A 24,720-nucleotide genomic window follows, 5' to 3' on the forward strand; every position below is an offset into this window, starting at 1 on the left:
CCCGCCCTGACTTGCTCGTAGGGGCACAGCCCCGCAGCGGGAGTTGCTCTGAAGTAGAGGATGGAGCTGGAGGAGAGCGGCTCTGCCTCGGGGCTTCTGGCAGACTCTGCGGAACTCCGTGTTGCAAGCCAGGGATCAACCTCGCACAACCGCCCCATAATCGCTCCTCCCTCCCCCGCCCCGGACCTTCACAAAGCGGGGCAGAGGGATGAAAGGAGACCGGACGAGGCAGAGACACCCCGCCCCGCCCCCCCAGCCCCGCCGGACTGGGCAGCGAGGGGTAGAATGGGCCCCTAACGTTGCTGCTGTTTGCTGGGTGAACTGACCCCTCTGCTCCCGAGTTTGTTTCTTCCTGAGTCTTTTTAAATTAGGGGTTTGGGTTTATGCAGGAGATTTTTTAAAAGACTGAATATATCGCAGAGCTCACGGCTGGGTGAAGAGTAGTAATCCCCGCCCACTCCCGCCGGGGGCTGCGAACGTCCCTCGGGCAGTGCCCGGCCAGTGGAGTACCCAGCTGGCGGGCCGCAGGAGAGATGGCGATCGCCTGACACAGTCCAGGCTCAGACCACGGTCCTGTAGAAAGAGCCCCAGCTCAGAGAAAGGTGGTGGGGAAAGTTTGCCTAAATTAATACCTGTCTGATCCCCAAAGAAAGGGGAACAAACCCCAGTAAGGCCAGATCCTCTCCCGAGAAAGAGAGCAAGGGCTGAGCGTGTGTCCTGGGGATAATCCCCTCTGAGTTCCAGCCCCAGCTACACACTGGAGGGGGGGGGGGGAATGGGGCGCATTTAAGGGAAAAGTTTGTACTAGCTGCACCACAAACTGTTTCCCCGGGTCTGGGGAAAAGGGCATTGGATTGAGGGGCACTGTCCCCTCCCAGGTTTGCAACCTGAGAATTTTGCAGAGGGCTTGACCAGTATGTGTTGGGCTTTGGTTGACTGTAGTATCCTCTAGCGCTTTCAGGGTGGTAGGGACCCGCCCAAAAAAACAAAAATCTTGGCACCAAAGCGAAAGAGACAAGCAACCCCAATGAGCGGCATACCCCTGTGCAGCCACAGAGCCTAAACAACAAGGGGGTTGTCTTTGCAAGGAAACCTGTCCCTGGACCTCACATCACCCCCCTAGCTCAGGCAGGAGGAGTCAAACTGAGGAATTGATCCCAGCTGGGGGAGAGAAATCCAGAGTGGCTCTGGAATGATGCAGGCAAACCAAGTAAGCAGCAATTTTCAGAACAACCCTCCAAGATGCCCTCTTTGCGGGGGGGGGGGTGTCCCAGCCCCCTGCCCGTCGGGCTCAAAGCTGGTGCCAATAATTTAATACGCTCCCGCATTCTAGGATTCCTGGGCTCATTAAAGCCGCAAAGCGAGGTGTTTCTCAGTGTTTTGTTTTGCGGGGGGATATATGTATGGGTGGCTGGTTAAAAGCCCCAGCCAAACACCCCCCTCCCTTCCGTCCATTCTCTCCCAAATAAAATCCCCCCACTAATAATTTCAGGCTGAATTCTCCAGTGTTCCCCTTTTTATTTTTCAGGTAAGTGAGGGTAAACTCACTAATCCTCCCCCCCCCCCCCGCAGCCTGATCCATCACATCTCCTTCACTTCCACACGGACAGGTGTGTGCTTTCTTGACCCCTCCCTCCTAAACACCCATCAAAGGCACCACAGAACCCACTGGGAGAGAAAGTCCGTGCTAATCCAGGTCAGTTTCTCCCCTTGGTTGGGGGGGAGGGGGCTAATATAAATGTCCTAGGGAAAAAAATAAAAGCAAACAAACAAACAAACCCCTCACACACAATCCCAATAAAGTCAAATTCCTTCCCACACACCCACAACTTTAGCCCTGGCTGCTGCCTGGGGGGTTTTTAATCTCACAAAGAGAAAGGGGGGCTCCATGCGCAAAATTACGCCTTCTCCTCTCATTTGTTAGCTGATTCCATCAAAAAGTTCGGTATTTATAGGCTACACACACGAACCTGGAGTAATACAAACCCTCCCGTGTTGTTCCCCTTGCAAAGTGACCGGTCCTGAAGCATCTGACCGGTTTTGTGTGTGGAAGAGAGCGCGAGAGCGAGAGAGAGAGACACACACACAGAGAGAGCTACAAGCAAAACCGGGGAAGAAGATCTCAAGCTGAGAGATTTATTAATTGCTAAGAGCAGCTCTGCCATCCAGCCATGTGAGTACCTAACAATGATCACCTTTTGCACAGATGGTCAGTGATCAGACGCAGGCACTGTCTTCCCCACCTCCCCTCCCTTTCTATATTTTATTATTATTATTATTATTTATTATTATTTTCGCCTGTCCTTTCCCTTTCTCCCTATTTTTGATAAAGTTTTAGTTTGCCTGGTTTATGCCTCACGAAGAGGAAGAAGTAAACGTGGGAGGTGGGGGGCGAAATGTGCTGGAGAAAAGGAAGGAAGGAAGGAAGCAGTGGTGGAAAGAGAAGGAGGGTTTATTAAGCGATCGCCTTGTCCCTTGAGTCCGATCCGACTGGGAATTAGTAACAGAAAAATAACACGGGTTAGCGGGGCCCCCCCGCGCCCCCCGCTTTCTTTTCCTGTCTAGTTTAGACCCCGAGACAATCACCCGGGTAGCGATACGGGGTATCCATCTGTATTCATCCAAACCCGGGGATCGGTGGGTGGAAGGAATATAAAGAAGAAAGAGAAGGGGGCTTGGAGATTCCGCATATAGAAGCGACTAGCGGCCGGCTCCAAACGTGATGCCCAGACAGGTAGGCAATGCTGCAAACAGCAGTCAATGCTCTCTCTGGCTGGCTGTGAATACAGTTTGAAGGGGAGAGGGCGGACACAGATCACACAGTGTGCTCTGCTATCCTGGTCTCCATTATTCTCCCGCAGAAGGTGCCCGCCTTAGAAATCAAATTTCACGTGGAGGGAATCGGGATTTTAGTGGGGTGGCCATAGGGTGGTTTAGAGTTTGTTCCCCGATCTATCCGGTGTCTTGCCTCCCCTCTTCCGATAGGTGAGGCTTTTCAGGCAGTCACAAAGCTCAGGGTGACACAATATGTCAAGTGAAACCAAGCCACACACCGCATGCAGGGCACGCCACGTGCGTTTCAGATAGCGCACGGATGACTCTTTGGAGCAAAATGCAACCTGTAATAGGAACGTGACTCTTGGAAAGGTTGGTATGTTGCTTTATGCAATGCTGGGAGACCCTAAGGCTGGGAGACCCTCAGCTGGGGAATGCGGAGCGTGGGAGAGTGAATTCGCTTCCAGCATTTCTAAACCAATACTTGAGCTCCAATCATACACTCCCGGCTTAGCGTAGCATTAAATTAACAGTCAGGGTGATCCAGGGCGTTAGACTGTGTGCCCGGGCTGGAACCTCTCTTCGTTTAGCCACAAAGAAGAGAGCGAGAAGGAGTTACCCTGGAAAGCCAAAGAGCACGGTGAGTGTCTGTATCTGTTCCCCCGCCCCATGATCCAAGTTCAGTGAAAACCAGCGAGTGTTTGTGTTGGCGCCCGTCGGAATCCCCCGATCACTTGCGGGTTCCAGCGCACTCGTGGCCATGCCTGGCCTTTAAACGCAGCGGCTTCAGACTCGAGCGCGCGCACAATAGCGGGGAGAACGTGCAGTGCCTTGGCTATAACTTTGCTGCATCATGTGGAAAAAGTGACTTGGATCCAATGCCATTTATAGGTGGCCGTGAAGTCTCCTTTTCCATACGCCGCCGTGGAGAAGCGGCATAGGCAAGCCGGCTGCCGTATTGCTTCAAGGTGTTGGACCGTCAGATCCCCACTCCCCACACTGCACCTACAAAGCCATAGCTCTTCTTGGCTGGGGCAGGTGTCAACAGCGGGAAGGGATCGTGGTTTGCTGACCCCTCTTTCGGACACGTTGAATTGACAATCACAGGCATAGGGGCGCAAGAGTGCTAGATGCAAGGCTTTTCCCTTGCCTTTCAGGAATACACACAATACAGGGCACCTGCAGGGCTGAAAGTGGGCCAGGGCCACACGGTAGGTATCAGATCACACACAGCAGAAGAAAGAAATTCAGCTAAAAATACATTAGTTCATATCAAAGGGCGAGCGTGATTTTTTTTTTTTAAACAAAGGTGCACATTAGAACAAGCTCGAAGCGTTTTGTCTCTGGTACTGTCTCCCACGCCCACTGGAAATACAGCATAGCCTGCTCTTTCTTTGCGTCTTTTAAACTCCCTTTTAATTAGAATTGCTAAAGTAGGACACCCCGGTGGAAGATGTTTTCAGTATCCACCTACATCTCTGCTACAAGCAGAATTAGTGCCTGTTAAACAAACTGTTTGAAACGCAGCCCTCCTGCAAAACTTTTCCCCGCCCCACGTCCTATTGTGCCCCCTTCTCATCCGCACAAATTGCAGGGTATTTAGGGAAAGGTTACTCTCTTTAAAACAACCCCCAAGCAACAATGAGGAGGCTGGATTCAAAAAGCCGGGGCTTGTTGCACACACATGAGAGAGGCTGAGGTTGGGAGTATCCCTTAGAACTCATTTAATTTTTTTTTTTAAGAAATCCAAACGTAGGTGTGCCCCTCCCCATGTCTACTTTAATTTATTTGATTAGATCATACCAATCATACCGTCTGCTTCTGTTTATGTGCCTACACAGAACTAACACCTGGAGCTGTGCTGAGCTGTGGAGTCGGCACTAGTTAACTAAGGGCAATGACTGAAACGAAGTTTTAGCCCTTGCTTTCCAAAGGAGCAGTACACTCCCAAAGCGGGTTTACAACGGAACCTCATACCCTTCTAGTTCGCGCAGCTTAGTTTCTCTCTACTCCCCTCCCCCCCCCCCCCCCCCCCCCCCCCCGCTCAGATGTTTCTGATGATGGCGAAGGCTGATCACATTTCTGCTGATGAAAGTGTCTGGCGAAACAATTCTTTTTGCTTCAATGTTATAAATGGCTTCAGAGAAAAATTGAAATTCCTTTAGATAATGAAACACCTTGAACGTGTTAAGCTTAGAACCACGGCTGGCCCATTACAGGCTAACATGCAGTTTACATTTTCTATACCAAGATCACTATTTATTTCCTATGCTAAATAAGTATTAGATTATATTCGCCTTCAAGGAAAGGTGTCCTTCTTAGAGCGCTAAAAGCATTTTTTTAAAAACCTGGATCCCCCTTTAATTATTATCTGTGTGCAGATGAGTCTAAATTAACCCTTTCATATGAAAACGCCTGTCCGCAAAGAATTATAATTCCCTTTCCTTCTTCCAAAGGTAATTACAGGGAGGCATTTATTTTATACAGTTCATCAGTAATTTAGCTGAACTATTATCGCCCACATTCAGTCTGTTCAAAACGGTTTACTCTTTCCCCTACCTTTTCTTTAAATAAATTAAAACGTGTTTGAAGTTGTGAAATTACTGCGAAAATAGTTTAGAATGTAGCTTTAGAATTAGCGTGTGATCGCAATTACTGTTCTGCCCTAACATGATCCGAATCATCTGGGCATAATTTAAAGTCTAACCTTTGCTGGCACAAATGTGTAGCAAGCAAATAAAACCCACCCCCACAACAAATGCATAACAAACAGGCAGGAAAACCCCAACATCTTCTGCATAGCAACAGGTAACAAACCTGCAGAATTAAAGGGCTAAATACAGGTCTTTAGCTGGCTAAAAAGCGCTGGTATGTTTAAAACAAACAACAAACGCACGTTCAACCATCGGATAGCAACAGAAAAATATAGCTAATGCCCAACGAAATTCAAGCAGGGTTAAGCTACCAGTGAGATGAACAGGAAATCTGCCAGGAAACCAAAAAGATCAGCGAATAGCTACATAGTCTTGTTTGCAACTCACACCGCACCGCTAGCTTGTCAGTCGGCAGAAAGAAGAGGGGCAGATTTTAAGCCCAGACACGTGTTGATAGCGAGCAGTCAAAGAACAACACCGCCTTCCTGATTCCCCACCAGGCTAAGGACCCGTCAGGACTGAGCCCCGCTGTGTTCATCCTGCCCGCATCTGGTCTCTTATTAAAGCGTCTGGAGCGAACCCCTGGCGTGTCCGGTACAATCCCAGCTCCAGCGCCTGGCTCGGCCGTGCTTTCCCCGGGCCAGTCACACGGCAAAGGGGCACTTCAGCGGGAGGGGGTGTCGGCAGCTGGGTACTTAAACGCTGGGAAGAGATAGGGGTGGGGCGGGCGCCCAGGGCCCCTGACAAAAGTAACGGGTCTCTATCACTGTGAAAACAGACGCCCCGGCTTTGGGTGCGGGGCGTGCAGAGGTGAGAAAGATCGGCCACGCTCCCGGCTCAGCCGCCAGAACTTCCCGAGAGCCGCCCGCCGCAGGGACAGCTCCTTGCTACCAGGTCCAAGCACAGCCGCGCCGGGGCATAACTACCCAGGGGGAGGGTTGGGTCACTGCACCTGCACAGCGGGGCTGCGTCTCCAGTCCTTACCCACGCAAGACCCTCGCTGAAGGCAAGGGGAGGTTTGCCGGAGTAAAGCCTGTGTGAGCTCTGGCTGCTAGGAAAAGGGCCGCCGATGTTCCCACAGGTCCTCCCTCGCCACCCCGGGCTGGGTTTACGGGTTCACACACTTTTGGGGGGCGCTGGGGAATGAAGCTAAGCGAGCAGGGTCCCCTTGCCTGACTCGCTGAAACTTCTTCCAAAAGTCTATCCCGGCTATTAAAAGCTGTGTCACTCTCGCCAAGGAACCGGTGCGCCGCACTGGGAACCGGGCTACAACTGCGGTGAATACTAATCCAGAAAGGGAAACTGAGGTTCAGTTTGAGAGAGACCTTAGAGATCCTCTTGGCCCCAGGAGCCCCCATGATATATTTTATGCATTTTTCTCTCTCATTGAAATCAGCTATTATTGCTGCTACAGAGAGAGAGAGAGAGAGAGAGAGAGAGAGCAACCCACAATACTATCTGCAACAGACAGAGTGTGTATTTCAATAATGAGCAGGGAAGGCGAGTTACACAGTTGCGGAACTTTTTGAACAGCATTTGCGTTTTCAGACTTCGGCTGTTTGAGCTGCTCAGAGTCAGAATCTGTTTGGCCTAATCCCTTTCTTCTGGGCGTCCTCTTGGTTGTGACGCACAGCCCTATATTAAATGGCCCTGTGGTTTAAACACTTTTAGGAGATACTGAAAATTCTCCTTGAGAAGCAGAGCGGCTACAAACGAAGCCATGGCATTGTTAATGAGGGATGATGTAGTCCTAAATAACACTGACAATATTAATGTGACTTCTTTGGCATACGGAAACCTTTTCAAACAGCAATACTATAGCCATACTTTATCTTAAAAAAGCCTAACTCATTGTAACGATACTTTGCAACTGTATCCATGGCTCTCAAAGCACTTTGCAAGCATTAATTAATCAGCCACCACAATACCTATGTGAAATAGGTAAGTACTATTACATTTATTTGAGTGTTGTGAAAACTGAGGCACAGAATGGTTATGTGGGACATTGGGCAGGGCACAATGAGTCATTGGCAGATGTGAGCACAAAACTTCTGAGTCCTGAACCCCAGTTCAGTGCTCTAATAGATTATGCTTCCTTCCTTGTAACCAATAATGAAAGACAAGGACATTGTATTTTGAGATTCTGTTGAAACACTAGTTTAATTCTCATTTTTTATATCACCAGAACCCCTAAATGGATTTATATAAATGTATTACAGTTACTTATTTTGTGTGTGTATCTCTAAGACATGCACAAACACATAAATATTGCAATATAGTATTTTCACAATATTGACATATTATACAAATAATGCAAAAGTAACTTTATCACAGTGAGCCAAATTCCATAAAGCCTGCATGGAATTTAATTGCACTAATCTTCCCAAGATGAGGAAAGATTGAAATACACAGTATGTGACATTCACCTGTTTTACAGTAGGCTCTCCTTTTTTTATATACATGTGTTAATACAAGTTACACTAATGTCTACTGCATATGATAAACTTTGTGGCCAACATTTTCACAGTGGCCTTTAGTTATGGGTGCCCAATTTAAAATCCCTTGGGCTTTTCTTTCAATGTTGAGCGCTCAACTCCAAATGTAGTCAATGGAAGCAGTAATGCTCAGCACCTCTGAAAATCAGCCTCAAAATGTCTCAGATTGGAAACTCAAAATCTGAGATTGTACTTGAAAATGTTGGCCTGTGTTATTTAGGAGCCTTGACTCCGAATTTACTCTGAAGTTACAAGATCAGATCCTAGAAGAGGCGCAGAAAAAGATGCAGGTATCCGATTAGGTAACTTGATTATGCTTCACTGCTTCTAGCTCCGTATCTCTCTGCATTTGTCATTTTTATTAGCTTCTTGTTTAAATCCAACCAAGGATCAAATAATCAGTATGATATTAGTATTAGTATTTCAAAGATATTAATGTGCCATGATATCTGGGTAAAATACATTCAATACAATTTATAATCGGAAGTCTCCCTTATACAAATACAGTAATCAATAATGGCTAACACAACTGAAAAGCTGAAAATATAAGTTTTGAAAGATGAAATATCATCACAGAAGTTACTGAAGGTACCTCTCTCATTCTGCTGAAAACTGTCTGAAATAGAACCAGACTTCCAAGGAAAACAGTATACAGCTAGTTGAAACAAAGGGATTAATCAAAACAAACCAGTACCTTGCTGATCTCACAAGATGCTGTATTTAATTAATGAAAGCTGCTTCTGTGTTTCAGAAGTGAAGATGGTTGGGCGACCAGTACTATTGTGATGTTAGCCCAACAGAGTGTTTCCACAGCTTGGGACAAATTTCTGATGCAAATAGATTCAACTCCACTGAAGACAATGGAGTTGCACCTATTTACACGTTGGTTAATTTGGCTCTTTTTGTCTAATACCTTTTCATGAATCATACATATTACTTCCCGATGGCTGAGAAAGTCATAAAAACTCTGCTCTGCCTCTTGGAACCTTTGACATTATCAAATACAGACATAACAATGGATTGCATCAGGCAATGCCTAAATCTACCATTGATTTTTCTCTCTTTTTTTTTTTTAAAGAAAGTCAGATGTTCATGGCCAATTGATCCCTTGAGTGAAACCTTTTATCTCCACAGTTATTACTTTCATCTACCAATAGATACTCAAAACAAAACCAAGAACCTCCCCACACCTGGGATTAAGTCTGATTTCATTTGCAGTGGTTTCTTATCTGTGTAACACCACTGAGTTCAACTGATTTACTCCTGATTTACATATGTGCAACTGAAAGTAATATTAGGCCATAAGAAGACCACATAAACCAGTAACAATGAGGAAATTTAAAAACTGAGACTGACACTGTAACTTTGTTTTGTAATGTGCCAACAGAAACACAGACACAAATAAGCATGCTGATCCAAACATTTATACAATTCCTAATTGGGGGAACACAAAGTTAATTATAAAGGTAAACTGTGAGTCATAATATAATTAGCAAATGATGATGTGCTAACTTCAGAAAAGTGTATAGGGGAAGGTAAAGGGCCTTTCCCCACCTTCCTTACAGAGAAATCAGATCTTAGCCACAGAAGGAAAAGAGAACATATAACAATGTGAGCTATTCTGAGGATGTAGGGTTAACAGCTTTCATATGGTATTTCTTTCTTTCATCACTTTATTTTGGATTCTTAACATTATTAAAACATTTTTTCTATTGAATTTCCTTGTTTTATTGTATTGGAATTTACTCCAAAAAACAAAGAGGGCTTCTTCAAAATAATATAAATCTCTCTCAGACATACAAGCATTACAAGGGCCATATCATGTCATCACCACATGTGTAGATTTCCCACTAATGTCAATAGCTAGTGGTGTATGTTGGTCATGACTCAAGAGCATGATAGTCCCTAGATTATTTCTGCAAATACATACAGTCTGTTATATAATTTATCGGCTCTCCTATGTGCACTTTTACCTGAGGGATTATACACACTTTTCTTCAAAACTGTTCTGTGTCTACTCATTTAGGCAATTTTTTAAAAAATGATGCTATATTCAATAGACAGCAACAGCTAAACTGACCTCCTGAATAAATACAGAGCTAGATAATTTTTAAAAAATGATATGTCATGTACCAGGTGGTCTGGGACAGGTTTCACGGTGTACTGTTTTAAAATATACTTCGGATGTAGCTTGAGCATAGTAACCACATTCAGAAAAATGATTTTCAATAATGGCAAATATCTAATCTGTTTTGAAATTTGTTGTCCTCTTTTGTTCAAAATGGACAGAGCAGTGAAATCAGACTAAGAATTGACGTTACATTTTGAAATAAAATATATTTTGGGCCACATTATTATTATAATTTATTTGTATTTTGTTTGTGCCTCGAGGCCCTAATTCACACGCAAAAGAAAAGGATAGTTCCTCCCCTAAAGAGCTTACAATAGCAGTAAACTGTAGTCTAGGTGACCTTTTGCATATTTAAACCAGTAATGTAGAAGTGGCTGCTACAGTCATGCAGTTAATGAAAGCTGAGTAACACAAGATGACAAATTAGTATAAGCACCCTAAATAACTTCACTAATTGAGCGAAGGGCTCAGTCCTGCTTCCACTGCCAGAACTCCCATGGACTTTAAAAGAGCCTGCTCTCGTTGTTGGTTGTATTGTGGTATCAGAGCATTGTGGCTCCATTGTGTGAAAATTCATACAAACACATAAATAAGACTTTCTTTGCCTGGAAGAGCTTATGGATTCAGGTCTCGATTTCTCATACACTTGTACTTAGTATTGTGGTGCTCTCGTCAGGTTATCTAACGCTCGTTTTTAAATATCTTAATTTTCTTGCCAGGAAATTGTTAACATGCCCAAGAGCTGGAGCAGTATAGCTGGCATTAGTGTTTGGATATGTCATGACTTCACACAAATGCTGGATAATGATTATATTTCTTCCATTGAATACAAATTGTTAGATTGGTACCATATCTGAGAAGCTGCCAATGACATGTCACTAAGCTTAACATCTTTTAGCAACGACTTTTACATAGCATGGTGTCTTTATATATTGTTCTCAGTGTAAGTAAAAGTTATGTATATTGTTAAACCTATGAAAAAACCCAAGCCCATAAACAAGAAAAACTCTCACTAACATGGAAACTGATGCCTAAATGAAGTCAGTCTGTGTACGTGTACATACCTATGAGTCAAAACATTTTCAGTCGATTCAATCATACTCCTTTTTATTTTATATCCCCTCATTATAAATATTTTAATATTCATGAGAAAAGAACAAGACTTTTAAAAAGTGGTTACAATATAAAAGAAAAAATGTACATTCTAAAATTTAGATGAGGAATGATAGTAATATTCTGAAAGCACAGGCTGGGATGACATATTTTCTATTTTTACCAGGATCAGTGAGTTCCTAAGTCACCATATGTACTTTCCCTTATCTCTCTCTATGCCTCATTTTCTCCATCTGTAAAATGGGTAGAATAATAGTTTCTTTCTTTAGGTTATGTCTATACAGCAGCTGGGAAAGTGCTTGCAGTGTGGGTACACAGACATGTGCTAGCTCTGCTTGAGCTAGCATGCTAAAAATAGACATGTGGCCACAGCAACATGCAGGGCAGCTCAGGTTACCACTCTAGTACAAACTCCATGGGAATGTACTGCAGTGTAACCCCATAACAGCTTACATTGATATAAAGGAGCCAAAGCAATTTACAGCTCTATACATACAGTACTATTGAAACGCAGCCACCTCTGGGGTGGATGACAACCAACTGGCATACAGTAGTGTAGAGAGGGAAAATTTTAGCCAAGGATAACAGGAAAAACTCTTTTTAAGGGAAGTGTCATGGAAAAAGACTCATGCATAGTAAACTGCATGGACCTCAATTTGTCTATGTTGGTAGAATGAAGAAATGTATAAACCTGCAGGATCCTTCCCTCCTCGTGTGTTCATAACTAACACTGATGTCAGTGAGGATGACAGGCAGTATGCCTATGTAGATGAAAGAGATTGTAGTATGCAGCTGATCACTAAGGTCATACCCCTATTATCCAGCAAAGAGATCTTCATAAGTGTTGAAATCAAACTCTAGTTTTTTAAACACTTAAATGAAATCTTCTGTTTTCTCTAACAAACAAAACACATAAATATGCCGGATGGAAGAGGGGACTCATTTATATACGTTGGGGATTCTGATTGGACCAACACAGATCTTTCCTAGATTAATTGCAGATGAAAGACACACCGATTGCCATTAGAAAGGTGAAGGAAAGTCCTTAGCTTTGCAGTGAGGTGTCATTTGACCTATGACCCTGATGTCATGATAATGTGGATTTTTAACATACATGTTCTTCAAACAGTAACATCCTCTAGAGTGTACGACTTTAAGTCAGACTTGTTTTTTTATTACAGTATCTATTAAGCTAGCCTCAGATGCTTTATAGAAAACAGACACAGCAAACTTGAGGCTGGTAATAATACTAAAACACTTACATAGGGGACTTCATTTGTTGATCTCAAAGGGCTTGACAGAGGACGGTAAGTATCACTATCACCCTGTCCATACAAAGATGCTGAGTCACAGTGTGGTGAAGTGATTTGTCCAGGGTCATATGGTAAGTCAGTGACAGAGCTGGCAGCAGAACCCCAGGTCGCTTGGCTCCCCTACAAACACATTAGCTGTTAGAATTCTGATTGCATCACAAAGCACAAGAATTTTCTGGTGACATCATAAACTACTCACACATTGCTCCAGGTTTCTTCAATGGGAGCTTTGCACTTACATCCAATGACAGCATTTCATTCAGTATCACAGAATCATAGAAATGAGGTCATCAAGTCCAGCCCCCAATGCTGTGGCAGGACCAAGTAAACCTAGACCATCCCTGACAGTCGTTTGTCCAACCTGTGCTTAAAGATCCTCCAATGATGGGGACTCTACAATCTCCCTTGGAAGCATATTCCAGAACTTAACTACCCTTACAGGTAGAAAGCTTTTCCTAATATTTAACCTAAATCTCCCTTCCTGCAGATCAAACCCATTACTTCTTGTCCGACATTCAGTGGTCCTGGAGAACAATTGATCACCATCCTCTTTATAACAGCCCTTAACATATTTGAAGTATATATCTGTACAGTATAGGTATGTGCCTGTACAGCTTATAGCTCACAGTCACCTGCGTGTTAACTAGAGATGGTTGATAAACTCCGCCAAATATTTTTGACTGAAATTAAAATTTAGAAAATTTCAACCATCTCTAATGTTAAACTCTATATTTCCATGTTTTTGATTCTGCAAGCCCTTCATGGGTGGAAGTACCTTTTGAAGTCAATGGGAGTTGCTCACATGGATGGCTTGTTGGACTGAGGTGTAGAGAGGATACCTAGCATTTGATTATATGTTGCACCTCCAGGGCAGCCCAGGAGGAAGGGGCAAAGGTATGGCTCTGGGGAAATAGCAAACAGACACGTATGCTGTGCCAGCACTAGGAGAATTCTCCATGGAAGCAACGTATAGGGCTGGAGAACAGGACAGACTCTGTCCTATAATATTTCAGCTTTCAATAGTGCACTCAATTAGAGAATGATATAATATCCCATCAGTACAGGCATTAATATATGGGGACAATTTTCTAGCAACTAGATATTACTGCTCCGTAAAATATTAAACTCTTAAATGCGGTATGATTCATACAAGAAAGATGTAAAAACTAAAAAGCGTCAGTCAAAATGGTGGCCTATGTACATATGGTTGGTGATTAGGGATGTGGTTTTAAAATGGCAATTTTTGTGAAAAAAATCATTGGATATTCGTTGTGTAAAAGATAAAGGTTATGGAAATACAGAGGCACCCAGCTAAATCTCACTTAACTGATGTGCAAACCTGATGTTTCCCAACATGCCTGGTATGACTCTTGCTGAAGCCAATAGAAAGGCTCTGACTGACTTCATCTGGGAGCTTGAAGCAGGCTCCAATAACCCAGTGATCCCACTTCTTGGCAATGATTTAGCGGCAAAATGCCCATTGAAGTCTCCTACTAGGTAGATTGCTTTGATTTTACACAATATACAGTAGTGATGCTACAGAGTATTACCTTAAGTAATTAAAGTTAAACATGTCAAAATAAATGAACATCGCAGATTGGGCATGATTGTGATCTGACTGGCTCATAAAAAGTGTAACTCCAATGAAGTCAGTGGAATTAGCTAAGTGTGAAAATTGGGGTGAGATCAGAATCAGGCTTACTAAGCTCACTTCTGCATTCCTCTCACATCCCAAACAGTAATTGACTTCAGTAAGAGTTTCGGGTGTGAGGGAATGCAGGACTGGTCCCTTTTGTGATGAATTATCCCTTGATTCCTTTTACTTTGCTTGTGAACATAGCTACTAATTCATTAAAGGCTAGATTGTAACTTTACACCCTGAGTAAAAGGCAGCAAGTAGCTGCACTTGCCACCAGGGCAGACCAGAGAAGGAATAACAGGGTTACGATTCCACTCCAGCTTTGCTCTGGGGGGTCGGGGAAAGTAAGTTACTTCATCCCTTTCTTTGGAACAGCTTACTCCTCTAGGTGTGTCCGGCCACTCTGGAGCTCCTTCCACTTCCCATACTTTCCCAACCCCTCCCTGCCCACTTGGTTGCAGCAGGGGAATACTGGGTGACTAGCCCCCATTCTTCCTCCTTGCCCCCTGTGGCTCTAGTTGAGCTGAGTTGAGTGAGGAGAGCTGAACTGAGGGGTAGAGGGAGTGGGGGGGCTCTATTCCCCTTTGTGGGCAACAAGGGCTGTGCCAATCTAGCCCCAAATTCACAATGGGTCTCCCTGGTATTAAAGTGGATTAGTGAGTTTCTACCATATAATTACAAAAAGGGTAAAAAGTCGTGGGCACTGTGTTGAACACCAAACAACCTTTATTTTTCCAGTGTTAGTGAAATTAATCAGAACTATACTTGTGTGGTTTTGGGGGTGGTTTTTTCCTAATCTTGTACGAAGGAGAAACTCCCAGATCTGACCTGTACTAGAGAAGTTGCATCTGTTTAATTAAACTGATTCCTGATCAATCTAATGAAATGGGTGCAAATCCCTAATCTAGATAAATTTTAAATCAATGTAATTAAACCAGCACAAAAATTCTAATATAAACAAGGCCTTGGATACTATGATGACGGATGCAGTGGATACAGCTTGACAGGATAAACAATTTGTCACCCCAAGAATTAACATCAAGTAGTATGCATAGGTAGCCTATGCAACCAAGCATTTCTATTGCAGTTATTTCCCCCGCCCCCTTACTTCCTATTGTTTGTTACACTCAGTTGTGGCATCTTTTTTTAGCTTGTAGGTTGGTGCAGAGACCTTGCCTTGTCATATGTTTATACAGTGCCTAGCTAAGTGAGGCTCTGATCCTGAATGAGGCCACAAGGTGCTACCCTAATACAAATCAATAATAATCTTGCAAAGAGGGCAAAAGTCTGTTCTCAGCTATGTCGCTGTAAATCTGAAGCAGTTGCACTCATTTCAGTGGAGTGGCTTTGGATTGACACTGGTACACCTGAGATCAGAATCTGGCCTGGAAAGTTCACTTGTCTGGTCCTGCTGTCTTTACCTGCCCATTTCTGCGAGATACTGAGCACCATCTGTTTCCACGTAAGTGTTGAAATTGAGGGCACTCAGCACCTCAGAGCACTTAGCCCCGCAAGTCTTTTGCACCACCCAGAAATTACCTTGGAAGCTCTCAAAATTCTCATTAAAATCCCATTGTTTACTTTCACATCCATACACTCACATGGAACCCCCCCCCCCCCCCCCCGAAAACCCCCCTCAAAATGTTAAAAATCAGGATTATTGGTTTCTTAAAACCTGAAAATCAAGGAATCCGTATCACTCATGACGGGGATGACACAGCTGCAGCCCTAATGATGATGTATCAACTACTGAAACAGTAGGGACAGCTAAAATGAGCACGCTTTTCTCTCTGCAAGTTGAACGGTATTCCACATGGGTGCAGTGCTGAAATATGTGATTGTAGAATCTGCCAAAGATTCTGCATTGGTGCTCACTTCTTCCTTCGCTGCTGCAGAAGTGTTTATTACCAATCATTTTATAGCACTGCTAGTGCTCTATGATTGTCACTGCCCTGGTTCCATGACAGAAACAGCAACTTCTCAATTCTCAACCCACGCACAGTCAGACGGCCAGATCCTCAGCTGATATAAATTGGCACGGCTCCAATGACCTCATTAGAGCTACGCCAACTTTCACCAGCTGCAGATCTGGTTCCCAGGCTGTCACCCTGACCAGCCAGCCACTGAACAAGCCTCCTCCATGAATGCATGCAGCCTTGCAACTTTGTCTGATTGTGGCTAGTATAACAGAATATGGGATTTTGAATGGGTTTAATTAGTTAAATATAATTAAATATATTTAACATCTATTTTATAATAAGGCATTTTTTACTTTTCTCACAATTTCCCAAGATAAACAACTTAATTAAAATATTTTGCTATTTTCCTTTTTTCTTTAAACGACTAGGATTAATTCCCTTAGAGTCTTAGTGATGTAAAAATCTGGCCCATTTTTTTAACACCCTGAGATGGGCCATTTCACATCGGCACCAAAGGCAAATTTATAATGGGAAGTTTCTTGCCAACATTCCAAACTGATGAATACAGCTATGGTTTGTTGGCAGTGTTGTGTAGCCATGTTGGTCCCCAAATATGAGAGAGAAGGTGGGTGAGATAACATCTTTTATTGGACCAACTACTGTTGGTGAAAGAGATGGGTCTGACCTGAAGAAGAGTTCTGTGGAGCTCAAAAGCTTGTCTCTTTCACCAACAGAAGTTGGTCCAGTAAAAGATATTACCTCACCCATTTTGTCACGCAGCTATGGATTCTCAGTCAAACATCTCTTGTAACACTCACTCTTGTTAGGAAGCCTGAAACATAGAGTCAAATTTTCAGTAATGTACATACAGCATTTGCCATCCATATCTAGACTCATCCTTGAAAACACAGGTTTTTGGGCATGTCAGTGGACGAGCTTGCAAATTTTGTGGATTAGGAAGACTGGATGAAAATTATCTCTTTACAATGGAATTTTACAATTGCTGAAGATAGAAAATATTGTACAGTCTTGCGAACAGCATGCCTGAGCAGGATATGCCTTTTGTTCTACTTGTTAGGTCAGCTTGCCACTTCTGACTTTGACACAGAATCTCTTTATTATCTGCACATTAACCTTTTGTGGGATAGGAGGACATCTTATTTTGCATCATGGGCATCCACAGAAGTCCCACCAGTGGAAATTCTTGGGAGCTGTCTAGTGGATGCCCTGGCCACACGACCTCTCTAAGTGGTCATACCCATTTCCTGTACCAGCTGGGTCTGATACTCCCTGGTGGAGTGGCAGTTTTGGGAAGCTTGCAGGGGCCTGTGCTTTAAACTGGGAATGAGTCATGCTCATGGAGTGCTATATCTGTACATGCAAGAACAATATACCTTTGCACATACAACACTAACTACAAATCATTGTCTATTCTGATGTATATGTCCTTCACAGTATGATAGATATCAGGTCCTATTCTGTATTTGTGTTTTAGAGGCTATGTGCTAGTAGTTTCATAATTCAGAACAGCTGGGGCCAGACTGTGACAGAGCCATAGGCTGCTATCAAGCCTATGTGAGAGATGCTTACACCGACCCTATATGCAAAGTCCCTCTTGGTAACCCCCACAAGACCCCGTCACAATTGCAATCCCTCCTGCGCCAAGGGAAGTGCAAAGACGACTCCATCAGTGTGTCCCAAAGAGAGCAAGAGGAGGTGGGGAGATGGTCTCTACACTTGCATGTGGAATGAGCTGGCCATATTAGGGGGTATACCCTGAGCAGTCCTGCTGCACACCAAGCAATTCAGGGAGGGAATCACTCACTGAGCTCCCAATGAGGTGGCATAACACTGCATTCTTGGGCCAATGGCTAGATGCCACAATCTGGCCCTCTGTAACCAACATCCAGCTTAACAGCTTGTTTTTCTATTTAAGTGAATTTTAGTGTTCAGGAATGATGCCAGATTGACTATTAGAAACTGGAATTAGAGGAACCATCTCTAGAAGTGGAAACGGATCAGTCTCAGTACCAGTTTGGTCCTCAGCCTACCTGCCAAGAATATCAGAAAGAGTGCCAGTTAGTGCCAACTGAGATAGTAGACTTTGTCTACTATGAATGAGGCCACTACCATTACATTTATGTTGTATTCCTACTTCCTGACGGCAGCTTGGCAACTTGCATCATTATCAAACTGAGCAGCTTCTAATCTCCTTACAAATTCACTGAGCTACCCAGTTCTCCTAACAACAGACTCTGTTCTTACCAGAGATGGGCCCAAACTGTGAAGTTTAGATCTGATTCGGAACTTTTTCAGTCTGAGGAGGCTTGGATCCAGTATTTTGGTGAGGGCGCCAACTCTGATTCTGTACTATGACAAATAGTGGCTACAGCATCTGTACCATATTTTTTCACATAGTCTTACAGCAAGTGTAGAAGTCGAATAGCTAAGAAACATGCTTATGTAGGTAAGATCAAATGCGATCCCACTGTCTCTGATTTACAGGTATGCTTATTCTGCATATGCATTAAAAATACATGCATCTCATCCCCTACAGCTATAAACCAAAGTGAATTTGCATGACTCAGGGATTTCTTCAATGCCCATGTGTAAACTCCGGTTAGAGATGGTTATGGCCAAAGAGTAAAATAAGACTATACTCTTTAATATTAATACTATTGTTCTCATTTAATGGGTAATTCACACTACCGGTACAAAAAGAAAAGCAGTCAGTGGTTTGTTATGACAAGTGTTAGGCATTGGCATTACCAGCATACTCCTCCAAAAAATCCTTCACTCACTTTATTGCATTGACTGGGTGCTGTGGTCGGTTAGGTTTGTTTGTTTGTATATGTTGTGCCATCATTTCATTGTCTTCAGTGGTCTCCTGGTGTTATTGACGTCCATTCCAGCCATGTTTTCCCAATTTGTTCTTCTGTCCTTTCCCTCTCACATACAGGACTGGCCCTAAGCACATGGATACCCTGCAACTGCAGGTGGCTCCACTTCTTGGGGGTTCCTCATTGGGAACACAGCTTAACATAAATCTAGTTTTCGTGATCTCATGAAGCATGCAAGGGTCTATTCAGCTGTTTGCAGGAAAGCTCATGTGGTCTCAGACCAGGCCCACTCATGCAGGCCCCAAACTCCCATTGTCTTCAATGTTACTCTTGCTTGAGTCAGGCCAGAGAGCATAGCTGATACCTAAACTGCCCAACAGCAATATTTTGATTCTTTTTCAGATCCCTCTGTTTTACCGCTCCTTCATTACTCAGTGTGGAGGAAAGCTCATTTTCTTCCAGAAAGTAAGGCTGTATGTGGGAAACCTATAGATAGGTGAAAATCCCTTCCCCGCACCTGTCTAGGTCTAGGGCTGCAGTGCAGAGCCCTGCCATGACCATCAGTCAAGCTTGTGGTTTAGGGTACTATCTGAAGACCCTCATTGCCTTTTGCATGGGACGTGGGGCCATTCAATCTGCTTAAATGTGGATCTCTGCCCACGCTCCAGTCTGCTCCCACTGTAGCATCAAAGCAGAGCAGAGACCCTTTTCACAGCATACAGTAGGGGCTCAGCTCCTCCATGCAGGCTGTGTCTTCATTAGGAAAAAACATGCTTTTGTAACTCAAGTTAGCTAATCATCCCAGAATGATTAGTCCAGTTCAGGTCCCTGCTCTGCCTGATTTGGAACTGGGACTTGAACCTGCATCTCCCAGATTAATGCCTTAACCACTGGGCTAGAGACTGTTCTGGGGTGGGTTTTTCTCCTCCCGTCTCCCGCATGAAAAAATGTTTTGTCAAAAAGAGTCCCTACCAGCTCTAGTCAGAATGACTTTTGAACAGTTTTCTGCTTAGCATTAAACGATAGGATATTTTGGTTAGACTCTCATTTTCATAATGTTCCTATAAACCAGTTATGCTACAGGTGCCTGATTCTGATCTCACTCCCGCTGATTTTATACTGGCATTACTGTACTGACTTCAGCGGAGTTCCTCCTGACTTAAACTGTATGAGTTCCAAATCAGAACCTTATTCTTAAAGTGTCTTCTAAATGCCATATTAATTCTGCAACCCATTCTGTGGAAGTTTATTAGAAATTCCTCTTTAAGGTAATATGATTCACTTTTAATGGTGCTTCAGTTAGACCTACTGCTTTAAATGGAGCAGTGTATAAAGTAAAAATTGACCGTAAGTATTTAAAAGGATATGGCCAATCTATTTTTCATAGTTTTAAAATGTTTTTTGCTTTTGTTTCTCATAACCCATTGGACATTCTTACAGTTAAGGGCCTAACACTGCCTCCAATGAAACCCAATGGCAAAACTTCTACTGGAATTCAAACAGGAGTAAGGTGGGGTCTATAAAACCTAATTGTTTCCCTTTGTGGAGTATACCCAGAGGTGAAAGTAAGCCAGTACGCCCCAGTATGGCGTACCGGCAAGAGCCGGTGCGCCGTACTGGGACCGGCTTTCCCAGACATCAATTTAAAGCCCTGGGGTAGCAGCAGCAGGGCTCCAGTGGGGATTTAGAGGGCCCCGGAGCTCCAGCCGCCGCTACCGCCCCGGCCCTTTAAATCCCCACCTGAGCCCTGCTGCCCAAGCCTTGGGGTGGCGGCGGCAGGGCTCTGGAGCTCCAGCTGCCACTACAGCCCCGGCTCTTTAAATCCCCACCAGAGCCCTGCTGCTGGAGCCCTGGGGTAGCGGCGGCGGGGCTCTGGCGGCAATTTAAAGGGCCGGGTGGTAGCAACGGCTGGAGCCCCGGGGCCCTTTAAATGCCCACCGGAGCCCCGCCGCCGCTACCCCAGGGCTCAGGCAGCAGGGCTCAGGCGGGGATTTAAAGGGCTTGGGGCTCCAGCAGCCGCTACCACAATGGAGCCCCAGGCCCTTTAAAGCTCTGCCAGAGCCCAGAGCCCCGGGGTAGCAGTGGCAGCTGGGAGCCCCCAGGGCTCCTCAGTGATTTAAAGGGCCCGGTGCTCCGCTGCGGTAGCGGCAGCTGAAGCCCTGGGCCCTTTAAATTGCCCCCAAGTCCCGGGGCTCGTAGCTCGGGGGTGATTTAAAGGGCCCGGGGCTCCCAGCCGCCACTACCACAGATCAAGATTAATCAAGATTTAAAGGGCCTGGGGATTTAAGGCCCTGCCTCTTCCGGTTGAGGCCACGCCCCTGCTCAGGACTCCGGCGTCCCTTGAGACCCAGTCCTGAATTGTTTCCCTGTGCAGGACTGTCTGCCACTGAAGGCAGACTAATTTTGACATGTGAACAGTCTGCAAGACTGGGCTAAGTGGAAAAGGGTTGACTGCAACTTCATATTCTAATCACACTGGAGAAGACGTAGTAGGCCTACGTTGTGCATACATTTTTAAGCTATGCTCCTTTGACAACTGAATAAACTGTCTGCTGTATGACTCGATAGGCTAAAGTTAACTATGCTGCAAAGGGGCACAACTCAGCTGGTTTCACCAAGGCTGAGTTTGGGCCTACAGCTAACTTCTTACTTGCAGAGTTAGACTGATTTCTCTGTTGTTGGTTTAGGAAAGGCCTGATACTCATTTATTTTTTGGAAATTTAATATATTTTAAATACATAGACTTCTTTAAAGATACTTATTTTAAAAATTAGTTTGTAAATAATCACTCCCACAATCACAATCTGTCCTTCCATCTCACAGGGCCAGACAGTGAGAAGTGTTGAGCAACTGCAATTTACCTCTCAGGCAGCCATATCATGCCCTTAATTGTTAAGGAGAACTCTCCACTGCAATCAACAGGCAGTCCTGCTTAAAAACTGATGGCACACTATAGCCGAGAAAACAATATATTCAAATCCTTTAAGCTATGCATTCTGTTGCTCCAAGAAATATTACATGTAGGAGAGTGTAGAAGTCTTATTTCAATACAGCAACAAAACGTTTTTAAAAAATAACAAACCACCAAACAAAAAACAACAACAGATCCTGCAATTTTAGAGTCTGGCTGTATCCTACCATATTCTGAAAGTTCTAGGTTTTCATTTAAAAAAACCAGCTCTCTTTCCTTCAAATTGAAAGATACAGACATCACAATGTAAATCAATGTGGTGTTGCCCTATTAACCCAGCCTTGCAGAAAATTGTCCAGTCAAACAACAGCAGTAGGAAAAGTGGGAATTTACCTCTGTTTGACCCCATCTTCTCAATAAAGTGTGAATGCCAACACCTAATTAGGACCATTTACGTGCTAATAACATTAAGCACAGACAATTTTTCCTTTTTTCTTTACATGTAAAAAACCTGGGAAATTAAATGGAAAAAAAAGTTTGTTAATCTAATATTAAGGTTGCATAGTTGAAATCACAGGAATGCAAAATGTAAAGTTCCAGCAATAACTTTACATCATCCACATTGCACACATGCAGTATTTGCGATTCCTGTTTTTCTGGTTAAATGTGTAGCGTAGCATATTATAATTTGTTATTAAAAATAGGTAATAAAGCACACAAGAAGGTGCAAATGAGCAGAGTTAGCTCTGCCGTAGGATCCTTAATTTTTGCATTCCCTGAATTCTGCGATTTAAGTGTGCAGATTTAATATGCATTAACAGTTTGGGGTACTTAAGGTGTATGTGAGTGTAAAATAATTAGTCTTTAGTTCTATAGTGCAAAAACCTAAGTTACTGCTGAGGTTGCAAAGTTAGTGCCACTTCTGCAAACACTTAAGCATGTGAGTAACTTCACAGATGTGAGAAGTTGCTTGAGTTCAGTGTAACTACTCATGTGTCAAGTTGGTCTACCCTTAAAAGTTAGGTTGACATAACTAGGGCCTGGTCTGCACTACAGAGTTAGGTCAATGTAAACTGCCTTGCATCAACCTAGCTGCAGAAGTGTCATCACTAAAATTTGGCTCCAGCTGACATAAGTGCCTCTTTACGTCAATTTAGTAACGTAATCTCCCTGATCAGCACAGAGTCATGGTTGAGGTAATTAGGTCGACTCAGTGTCAATGTAGATACTGCGTTGCTTATGTCAACTGTTACTGGCCACCAGAAGCCGTCCCACAATGTCCAACACTAACAATACAATCGATACAAGCACTCCAGGTGAGGATGCACAGTGCTGACACAAGAAGCCAAGTGTGCACACACATGACTGATTTAATAACTGCAGTGGCTATATGCTGACATAAGTTAGGTTCACACAATTTTGGCCTTCATTGGTCAAGGGTGTCAAAAACCCTGACATAACTATGCCCACCTAGCCCCAGTGTAGACACAGTTATCTCAACAGAAGAATGCTTCTGTTGACGTAGCTAACTTCATTTGAGGGGTGGTGTTCCTACACCGATGGAAAACCCCCTTCGGCTGCATCTACATTACAGGGTCATGCCGGCATAGCTACGCTGACATAGCTATGCTGATATAATCACTGTAGTGTAGACACAGCCGGATGCGGCCTAAGGCCTGGTCTACACTGGGGGCGGATCAGTCTAAGTTACGCAACTTCAGCTACGTGAATAACGTAGCTGAAGTCAACGTACTTAGATCTCCTTACCGTGGTGTCTCCACTGCAGTAAGTCAACGGCTGACACTCTCCCATCGACTCCGCCTGTGCCTCTCATCCTGGTGAAGTACCGGAGTCGACAGGAGAGCGCTGGGCGGTCGAGGCGATAAATTGACCCCTGTTGGATCGCTCGCTGCCCGTCAATCCAGCGGGTAATGTAGACAAGCCCTAAGACTTACAAAAGTCAGAGAATGAAAAGCTAAGCTTCTTGCTGAAACTTTAATCCAGTCAGACTGCACATATTATGTGCATTAAGGCAAACACTAAACTGACTAAGTAGATTTTTTTTAAAAAGTACATATGTGCAGTGCGAGCAAATTGACTTTAATGGTAGTTGCAGGATTAAGCCTCTCTCTCTACATAAAACATTTTATTACATTTTCAGAAATAAATATTTTTAAGCTTTGTAGCTGATGTAGTGAAAGATAATCTTAAATAATAATATTTGAGGAAAATGGTGTTCAAGGCTTTTTTTTAAAAAAGAGACACCATTATGCTGGTGAATTTTAAAATGTCTTTCTGTCTGCCCTGCTGTGTTCACTAACACTAGGCAATCCCTACATTTAATACTGTACCATATGGATACACTCAGCTGGGGGCTTCTCCCCTCCCCTTCCTCCCAAGGAGCTCTAAAGCAAATTTCTGAGATACAGAAATAACCCTTGTGCAAGGCCTATACACGTGTGCCTGGTAAACGCAATTCTGCCAGTGCAAAGCAAGAACATTATTGGACTCTCTAGATCCATCTAGCATTTCTGGTGCTCTTTCTCTTTGGCCCCCGATGGCTTAGAAAATGGCTTGTTTTCCTATGTGTGAGTGGGAGAAGTGTCCCGTTTGTTGCAGGAGGGATTTACTACCCAGCATCCGGGCTGGCTGAGGGTTGGCACCCCCTTCCCCACCACCCTTTTTTTTTTCCAGGTGGGACTTGGCGATGACCAGAAAAGAGCACCTGGCACTGAATGTCACCCTGAAGGTAAAATGAAAGACAAAAAGACGAACGCATGCTTGATTCCTTCAGCAGCAGCGAAAAACACACACAGCGACTCCATCAATGCAAATACAGCAGAGCCGTCCGCTAACGACACCACCAGATTATGTATTTATTTAGAAAGTGTCAAGTCCCCCCCCCCGCCCCCAAATGCATGCAAAGAAAC

At 44.0% G+C, this 24,720-nt stretch overlaps 1 protein-coding gene across 3 annotated transcripts in view; it reads left to right on the top strand.

The window, feature by feature from the left end:
* The window catches only part of ESRRG (estrogen related receptor gamma), a 533,318-nt gene that overhangs the window by 59,761 nt on the left and 448,837 nt on the right, over nucleotides 1-24,720 (top strand). For 2 of the 3 annotated variants that reach the window (XM_043543651.1, XM_037895721.2), the window contains one exon: nucleotides 2,013-2,173. In XM_043543651.1, the coding sequence (XP_043399586.1) occupies nucleotides 2,172-2,173 (2 nt within the window). In that variant the 5' untranslated portion in view covers nucleotides 2,013-2,171. Of the gene's footprint in view, nucleotides 1-1,556; nucleotides 1,697-2,012; nucleotides 2,174-24,720 lie in introns of those variants that run through there. The other variant, XM_043543649.1, reaches the window with a different exon arrangement.

The sequence above is a fragment of the Chelonia mydas genome, chromosome 3 (assembly GCF_015237465.2).
Source record: "Chelonia mydas isolate rCheMyd1 chromosome 3, rCheMyd1.pri.v2, whole genome shotgun sequence".
NCBI lineage: Eukaryota > Metazoa > Chordata > Testudines > Cheloniidae > Chelonia > Chelonia mydas.